The 9,381-nt window shown below is 39.4% G+C and overlaps 1 protein-coding gene across 2 annotated transcripts in view; it reads right to left on the bottom strand.

Moving 5' to 3' along the window:
- Positions 1-2: 2 nt before the first annotated feature.
- rnf17 (ring finger protein 17) overlaps positions 3-9,381 on the bottom strand; it is a 22,791-nt gene continuing 13,412 nt past the window's right edge. For both annotated transcript variants that reach the window (XM_059342705.1, XM_059342706.1), the window contains exons 21-38: positions 8,848-9,096; positions 8,534-8,681; positions 8,155-8,267; positions 7,823-7,913; positions 7,477-7,598; positions 6,616-6,811; positions 6,122-6,233; positions 5,554-5,717; positions 5,058-5,177; positions 3,667-3,747; positions 3,113-3,235; positions 2,980-3,036; positions 2,327-2,437; positions 2,053-2,176; positions 1,409-1,544; positions 1,077-1,263; positions 576-715; positions 3-257 (exon numbers count right to left, since the gene is read on the bottom strand). In XM_059342705.1, the coding sequence (XP_059198688.1) occupies positions 620-715; positions 1,077-1,263; positions 1,409-1,544; positions 2,053-2,176; positions 2,327-2,437; positions 2,980-3,036; positions 3,113-3,235; positions 3,667-3,747; positions 5,058-5,177; positions 5,554-5,717; positions 6,122-6,233; positions 6,616-6,811; positions 7,477-7,598; positions 7,823-7,913; positions 8,155-8,267; positions 8,534-8,681; positions 8,848-9,096 (2,230 nt within the window). In that variant the 3' untranslated portion in view covers positions 3-257; positions 576-619. The remainder of the gene's footprint in view (positions 258-575; positions 716-1,076; positions 1,264-1,408; positions 1,545-2,052; positions 2,177-2,326; positions 2,438-2,979; positions 3,037-3,112; positions 3,236-3,666; positions 3,748-5,057; positions 5,178-5,553; positions 5,718-6,121; positions 6,234-6,615; positions 6,812-7,476; positions 7,599-7,822; positions 7,914-8,154; positions 8,268-8,533; positions 8,682-8,847; positions 9,097-9,381) is intronic.

Here is a 9,381-nt window from a genome sequence, read left to right as displayed (position 1 = left end):
TGTTTGATGTTGGAAGACTTTATTCTGCGTCTTCAAACAGAGAAGTATGTCTCACATCAGTCAAATGACAACAAAACAAAGTGCCAAGTCGACACAGCTCAATCAAACACAACAGCCAAACTTAAAATAAATCACTGCCCCTCAGGATCAATGTGAAAGTAAAGAGTGCTGCACATTTTCTGCAACATGTTAAAACTAAGAACAGTACAACAGCACAACAGAGTGAAAAGTAGAAGTAAACAGCATGACAGGTAAACCTGGAGAAAAATGAGACGAGGAGTTTAACAGCAGCTGCTGTGAAGATTCAGCAGGTTACAACATTTAGTATCTAAATCAATTTGGCTCGAGGCCTGCAAACTAATCATAAATCAATCTTTACCTATTTTTAATTAACTGAAATTTTTGACACTATCAAACTATACTACAAAGGCATAAAGTAATTTGATGTTTTAATTCAATAATCCAACTCAGTAGCTAGCAAAGTGCACAGAGAATCTCCTGCTTAGCATTACTCTGAGCAAAACTCAGCTCAGAAAACAATTATGCATTTCTTTAGAATAGAGCTGAATCCTTACCTGAGCTGTAGCCTGTGGGCCGAGGACATTGTCTCCGCTCTCGTTCAGTCAAACTCAGCCAGTCCGCTGCTCACCAGAGGCAGATGAACCAACTCTTTGTCCTCATTGTACAGCAGCACTGTGAGCTCTGGTTCCTGAGCCTGAACAGACCAAAACAGGAGCATGAAGGCAGGGAGATATCGAAACAAATAGTTGAAAGAGGCAAAAGAAGAATCACTTTGCTTTCGCTGCACATTAGCTTATAAATTAAAAAAGTAAACGCTGACCTGAAGCTGAAGAATGCAAGATATCAAACATGGATGTACAAATGTTTTGTAAGGTAAGAAATTATCGCATTTGTTACACATCAGAAGATACACATTATGTGTTTGGTAAATAATACTGAATATAGAGATCTTTTTCTCCAAGGGATGTCTTTAAATTGTCTTACTTTGTTTCTGAGTGAAAACCAAGGAAACATGACAACGGCTCTTCATTTTACTGGTTACATGTGTTTCTTACCGTGACAGAGGCTGTGATGTTTCCGTGCAACATGTCAATCATGTCCATTGTAGCCTTCACGCTCCACCCGGGGCTGTAGGGCAGCATGTCTTCCTGTCTGTTCACACGCGGAGCCTTAAAGCCGGCAACTTTGACCTTGAGCGCCCGCGACGGGAACTGCAGAAGCTCAGCCGGCATCTGACGCAACCTGACAGGAAGTGACAGAATATCAAAACAACACCTCAGTGTGTCCACAGCACCTGCAGACCAGCCACAGTTGTGGAAAATTTAATAGAACCTGGACTTAAACCAGCAAGATAATGAATAACATCTGAATATAACTGGACTCATACTTGCTGGTGGGCAGAGTGTCGTGAGAGCCAAAGTCCACGTGTTGAACCAGGATCATGACGGGCTCAACGCTGGTGAATTTTAACAGCTTGGCTCGATAATATTTTCCGTCACTGTACTCTGCCAGACATGGACCGCCTGGATATCACAAGCATAAAGTCAGGTCCTTCATATAGAGGCTGGAAGCTGCCACAATTAAAAAATAATAAATAATGAAAGACTTGATAAAGAAATTAATGCCATTAAATGTGCCAAAAATATTAAATATTTGCTTCTTTAATTATTTACCTTTATCCATTTCCCTAAATAATTTTCCCTTAAAAATTTCTAAAAATAAATAAATACATAGGGAAATGTTCTATGAAGCAAGTTCACCCAATAAGCCAAGCTTTTGTTGGTTAATCTGACACCTTTGTTGATTTGGTTACATATTGCAAATTTACACTCACTACTTTATGTTGAATTCACTTTATGGACCCAAACAGGTAATAGGTCTGATTAACAGAAATAAGCCTGACCTATTCTGTAAAAGTCTTCATGGACCAGCCTCCAGCTCATGATGATATGAAGGTAACCACATTGTTTTTTGGTTTTGGTTTTTTAATTGCCCCATGCACGCCTGAAAATAGACTGAACTAAAAGTTACCATTAGGGAAGTTGGTGAGTGGTTGCAGACTGTTTATGTTTGTGTTGATTCTGGTCAGAGCCTCATCCAGAGTCTCTCCTTCCACCTCCACATCAGCTGTTCCCTCCAGAGGCCACAGGAACAGCTGCAGGACAGACAGACCAAGACCATCTCTTAGTTTTAAGTTCTCTATTCTTTACTGAACTGATAAATCATTTAAACAGTATCCTGTCATCAGCATAAACCTTGTTAATTTCTTAAAATAGATAATATGATCTCTGTGGTTAGTAGTTACCTCGTTAGGGGTCAGCAGGTGTTTGACCCTCACCTGAAACTCTTCTCCCTCCTGTGGCAGGTTTGGGTACATAAAGGGCCCCAAAATCGGCTCCTCTGGGCCCATCAGACCCTGGAGACACAGCATGAGTTAGATTTATACACATGTTGTGCATGTCTGGTACAAACACGGCTCCTGAACTCCTGGACTTAGTGAAGTAAAGTTATTATCGTTTTGTTATACAACCAGATAGTTTGAAAAGCATGTTTTCTTTTAAAAAATAAATCACCAAAATTACACCATCTATCAGAACCATAAACTGTAAAAACATAAAATATTATCTGAATTTAAAATTTCCAATAATCTGTGAACATGTATAGAAAATGAAAACAAATTAAAAGTAAACAAATCTAAGCCAAAAAATACTTTATTAAAACAATTAAAATGTTGCCAAAAACAAACAAAATTCAGTGAAACTAAACTTCTGGCTATTTACACGCACCCCCGCTAGATTTGCATGAATCACACTTGACCTATTTTGGATTCAAAATAGCGATTTTTGCCGAATGGTAGCAAGTTTCAACCCTGATTTAACCACCAATCAGAGGCTCCTGTTCCGGATTGAACATGTGTTTGAAAAGGTATTTCTAATGTCTATATTCTATTTATAATACCTCAATGTTGATGTCCCATTTATCCAGAAAGATGGCAGGAGACTTCACCAAGTGTCCCTGCAGAGAAACACAGACTTGAGTGAATCACAGCAGCGCTGCTTCAACAGGAACCAGCACTAACTAACAGACAAACCTTCTGCGATGGGACAACAAGGTCCATGGAGGCATGTTCGTGGTGACACAGGATCTTACTGAGGCTCAGACCGTCCAAGAAGAGCTCAACTGTTAGAGGTCCCCTCAAGTCAGTCGGCAGATTCTAACACACACACACACACACACACACACACACACACACACACACACACACACACACACACACACACACACACACACACACACACACACACACACACACACACACACACACACACACACACACACACACACACACACACACACACACACACACACACACACACACACTTTAGGGATCATGAGCTCCTTTACTGGTTGAGTATTTTCAGTGTTACAGCAGCAAAAGTGTTTAGCAAAAATAGAAAGAAGCATCAATAAAATAATAAATTAATATTAACAATGACTATAGAAGTATTAACAATTTAAACAAGTAAATTATAGAAAAAAATAGGAACAATATATACAAAAAGACCAATGACTGTGTATATAAATCTACTTTAGTACGTGCATTTAAGGTGCGATACTGAAATGAGGCATTGGGTTTAATTGTACCATGACTTTCATGTCCACAGAGCGGTTCAGCAACAACTCCCTCAGTAAGGCCACTGCGTCCTGCTGCCACCTCCCACCAACCTGAAGAGACAGAGAAAGATTATAACACACACGCACACACGCACGCACTGCATGATGTGAATATGATGGAGTGGTATGGTTCCTTCTTCATGATACCCTTTACTTAAAACAAATCTCCTACTCTATCACCTGAAAAATATCCCCAAACCATGGCACTACCACCTCCATGCTTTGTCAGTGTTATGCAGGTGATTTAAGACGTCACCAGTCGTCTGCGGACAGACTCTGTGATTTGAACCAAACAGTTCAAACTTGCTTTCCAGAGAACTTGTTTCCAGTCATCTTAGGTCCAATATTTATATGCTTTTGCCCACTCATATCTCTTTTTTGTTCTTTAGACCAGTGATTCCCAACATTTTTCTTGAGGGACCCACATTTTTACCACTGTAAACTTTGTATATATATTTGTATATATTTAATCCATTAGCTTTATTACACCCCTTAACATCAAGAGGGCTTCGTAACCACGAAGTGTGTTTTTTTTTTTGCAGATACAAAACTTCAGACCAGTCTTTTCACAGTTGTCAGAGATATGTGTTTTGACCTTGTCATGGTGATTTCCTCCCTTATTTGTGGTGCTGTTTCTTCGCCAATCTCTCTTACTGGTGACAATGATATGTTTTATCCTCTGCTTTTTTAGTAAACCTCTTTCTGCCACACCATTTTCTATCATCATAACTTCAAGTTTCTTCTAGTATCTTCAGGTTGTAGTGAACTCCTTTTTTGGACACCATTAGGCGTTTTGCAATTTCTCTTTCAATGTATCCCCCTTCCCTTAATGTACAAATCTGTACTCTTGTTTCTTTACTCAGCTGCTTCTTTCTAGCATTTTCTGTGGTAGTTTGTCAGAGATATGAACACACTTGAGATTTATTGGGATTTTAGTATCCAAACTCAAAGAGCTAAAGTGAATAATGCAAATTGTGATTTGTTTTTTACTTTTGCACTGAAGTTGTGACTCTTGCAAATCTTCTCAACCCTAAAACTAAGCCCTTCTTTTCTTGACACGTATTCAGCAATGGTCTGGTAACATCAATGTATAGCTAAAGGTAAATTGACGAAAATGGTTCAATTCAATGAAAGTAAAGTCTGATCATGCAGTAAACAATTTAAGTTGCTTCCCAATATTTGGCCTGCATTAGCCTTGCTTCCAAACTTTTGGCCTGCAGTATATGTATATATATATATATATATATATATATATATATATATATATATATATATATATATATATATATATATATATATATGTATATACACACACAATATAATTTACTTTGTTTTAGATTTTTCAGAAGATTTTTTCTTACAGGTATGATGTTTTGCAGCTGGCAGGGCATGCAGAGCTGAGGCACATCATCACACACCAGCATGGGGTACACATGGACCACTGGGATGATTTCCACCAGTCCATAGTCCACATACTGTACCTGATAACACACGCACACACAAAAAGACATCAAGGATTATTGATAATGGTTTTATAACTGTATAAAATCCCTCTGAAACAGAATTGTTTCAACTCTGATATGCTTAAAGATTCACACCCCTCAGCAGAAAAAACACATTTTGTTTCCTATTTTCAGTCTTTGTGAGTGAGTCATAGATAAAGTGCTGAAAATGGATTTTTTTTTTTTATTTTAGCCAGACTAGTCAATACTTCAACAGAAGTCCATCCATTGTTAAACCAGAATAACCCAGTTACCACCTTACCTACTTTGCTCTTTTAATAATAGTTTGTTTAAATCTAATTTTTAAAGGTTTCTCTGAAACAGCTAGAAGATTGTTTGTGTGTGTCTTCCTGACCTTCACATGTCCTCCCAGAACCTCCAGCAGCTGCCCTCGATACCACGACATGTCCGGTCCGATGACGGCACAGCCCTGAACCGACTTCCAGGTGTAGGCCTTCTGCTTGGGCAACGTCTTCAAGCAATGCTGAATCCTTTCCCTGAGCGTCTCCAGCTGACACTCTGACACAGACACACACACACACACACACGCACACGCACACGCACACGCACACGCACACGCACACGCACACGCACACGCACACACACACGCACACACACACACACACACACACACACACACACACACACACAGCAAACATTTATGTAGATCCAACTTTTATCTCCCTTTTCTGTCTTTGAATTAAAAAAACTGAGTGAAGATAATTAGAAAACACTGACATTGATTTTAGTACAGATACAAGTTTGTTTGGTCCCATTTTAATCAAAGACAAAACAAAAGTTGCTTTTGTTAGTTAACAGCTACTGTGTAAAGTGCAATTATTATAAGAATTTGTGATTGACACAAATTTTGAGTCAAAGTTAATCTCAGCATTATCTCAGTGACGACGTGCTCTCATGTTCACCTGCACTGTGTGTTCTGGCGTAAATGACACCGTCCTCTCCGATGGCAGAAACATTTATCTGGATGTGGCCGAGGCACGGCAGCTCCGGGGGACAGTACAACTCGGTCTTTACCTGTACACACACAGAATTTATACTTTTGTTACATACGTCAGATTCTAGAAAATATTTTTTCTCATATTGTCCCTCACATGCCCATCTCTTACAAGGCAAGGCATGTTTATTTGTATGGTCCCTTTCAACACAAATGCAATTCAAAGTGCTTTACAAAAAGGCATAAAAGACATTAGTTTAAAAAAAATGTAAAAAGGAGAAAGAATGTAAGGCATTGGCAATGTTGTTTTTAGAAACTTCACACATTTAAGATTTTTCTGAACATAGCTACATGTAGAAACTGACTCGCCAAGACTGCCAAAGTGGTTGATTGTTATGTATATAATTTGCTATTTTCAAAAAATCCAGCAGGAAAGAAGAGTGTTTGTGAGTGTGTAATCACCTTCTCAGCAGACATGATGGTGCGGGGAGCAGGTTTTGGATGGTTTGGAGTGGAGACAAGGGGCGTTTGGAAGGGTGAAGGAATGACAGAAGAAGCTGGGGAACTGTTTTTTTTCTCCCCATCAGAGACATCAGATTGGGTCTCACTCATTGGAGACTGTACTTCAGTTTCTTTGGGTTTTTGAATGACAGCATCTCTGCAAGAAGAAAAGAAAAAAAAACTAAGTAAAAGAAAATGAAAAAGGCTGCAACTAGGAAAATAGTTTCATAGGTCAGAGGTGTTTTCATGTTTAATGATACAAAAACAGAGAAAAATAAATAAATATATGAAAAGTTAAAATTATATTAATATCACATAATTACAAATTAATATTTTCTGCCATTTTTGCATGAAAAACAATCTATCGATATCTAAATAGCTGGCGATTATTTTTCTGCTGATCGACTAATTGATTAGTAGATTAATTATTCCATCTCTAATGCCAAAACAAAAAAGCTAAACACAAGATGGACATTGTCTTGAAATAAAAAAACAGAATATCAGCCTCTGACTATTGGCACAAAGTATTGTGTTTTAAAAATATAGTCATAAAGAGTGCAGGACCAGTTAGCAAAAATAGTCCAACTGAAGATAACATTGAAAGTTAAAAGTAAATTTAACATGTCAGGAATTTAAGAAACTATTGATTCTTTTTTCAATTTAATTAGAGCATTTGATGTGTGGTAATGTTACCCAGAAAGAGACAGAAAGCCTAAAAGAGATGCATGGAGAAGAGAAAAGAAAGGTTGCTAATGTTATTTTCATATTTTTCAATAAACACATGAACACACTTCCATGCATGTGTCTCAAACATACACAGACCTTGGTTTTCTTTCCCGGAGGGCGAGGCCCTCGCTGAGCAGAAAGTCAGCAATGCTGACAAACTGTCCCATCTCATTGGAGCGGAAAAGTGTGACAGGCACTGGACGCTCATCTGTCAACTCCTGCACAACAATAGGAGGAGAGGGAGACTGAAACTAGGTCAATGCAGCAACAAAGAAGAGGGGCGCCCAGTGGAGAGCAAAGAGTAAGAGTGAAGTAACTAATAATAATAGTTATAATAAGAGGGCACCTCTAAAGCCAGTGACATGCAGAAACGAACCATCCTTACAATCCACTGTGTGTAGATAAAAGAGCTTGTGCAACTTAAGACAAAGGAGAGAGAAACCTTGATGGTCATCACAGCCGAGGCTCTGGTCAGGTAGTAGGAGATCAAGTCGCAGGCTGTCGCTGTCCAGGTGGATCGGCCTCCTGCTGGCCTGAAGAGGAGAGTAGAGGGTGAGGAAGAAGTCAAAGCTGGAAAAATTTAAGGGTGAGTAACTAACAAAAAAGGGCAAACCAAATACACAAGAGTGATATACATTTTAGATCAAACCAACCAGACATATCGCATCTTTGTCTTTGATGGATAAATGTAACTGTACGTGTGTCTCAGTGCATGACTTAATACTGTGTGTGTGTGTGTGTGTGTGTGTGTGTGTGTGTGTGTGTGTGTTTTACCGGATGTCAGTGAGCGTGCACTCCAGTGCCAGAGAGCCTGTCAGAGACAACGGCAGCGGCCGCAGGTTGCTGACGTGGAGCTTCACTGTGTTGCCATGATCACAGCGCATCACCTGGTATCAGCCAGCAGAGAGAGGAGGACACGGCACTGTTATCAATTTAAACAACCTTTAAGCCATTATAACGTTTCATTAATGCTTTAATGTGATGTTCCTGACAGTACGATGGGTACATCCCTTTTCATGAAGCAGTCAAGATCATGTAGAATTTTATAAATACCAAAACTCTGAAGTTTCACTCAAACAATCTTGTGTTGCCGTAAACTGCCAATAAAAGAAACTACATTCCAGCTGCTCTTTGGGAGCATCTGTTTTAATACCTCTGCAATGTTGCTGGATGTGACGTCAGAGCAGATCTGCCCTCGCTCCCAAACCCCGTTGATCTGAGCAGCACAGTACATGTCCGCCTTCCACGCCACATCTTCAAGCTTCATGAGTGCACACTCCTTCTTAACCAGCTCACACATCCTGAAAAACACAGCAACACATAATTGTACAACTAACACCATTTGCCTTTTTAAACTGTTTAAAGCGATTACTTAATCAATAGTCCAAATTATAATTTGTTTTGTACCTATACCTGGTTTATTTAAAGGATTTTTTTCAAATCATGGTTTTGCTTTTAAATGCTGACCTTCTGAGCTGGGAGTCATGCTGGATGAGCTGGACGTAGAAGCTGCTCGGTGAGTTGACGTGGCTGACTCTGACTTTCAGGTCTTTGAGTTGACTGGGAAGCTCAAGCTGGGGTTGAAACTCCAGCAGCTTCTCGTCCTGATCTCCAGGGATTGTTTGATCCAGGGCATCAAGTGGAGGGTCCCATATGGCAGAGTCATCACCAGGGGGCCCGGTGTCCCTGGGCTTAACACTGCAGGAGGGAGAAAGACTGGAGCATTGTAGAAAAAAGGAGGGCAGGAGAAATGAAGATAATGCAAAAGAGACAATATGTTAACTTTTAGATGAAACAATGGTGTAGAAATACCAATTTAAAATTCTTAAACAACATAATTTAAGGTGGCTTTTTCCCCCCTGTAGTGACAATTTTGCGCGAAAACATAACAAAATTAAACTTAAAACAAACAATCAAAATGCAACTGATGCACCATGGGTGTGTGGTGTACGCAGGCAAAGAAGCTGAAGTCCATGCAGGTTGTTCCAAAGGTTTATTTCA

This window comes from Centropristis striata, chromosome 10, assembly GCF_030273125.1.
Source record: "Centropristis striata isolate RG_2023a ecotype Rhode Island chromosome 10, C.striata_1.0, whole genome shotgun sequence".
NCBI lineage: Eukaryota > Metazoa > Chordata > Actinopteri > Perciformes > Serranidae > Centropristis > Centropristis striata.
Note: the sequence above shows the minus strand (reverse complement) of the source record. Positions and strands in the feature narration are given on the sequence as shown.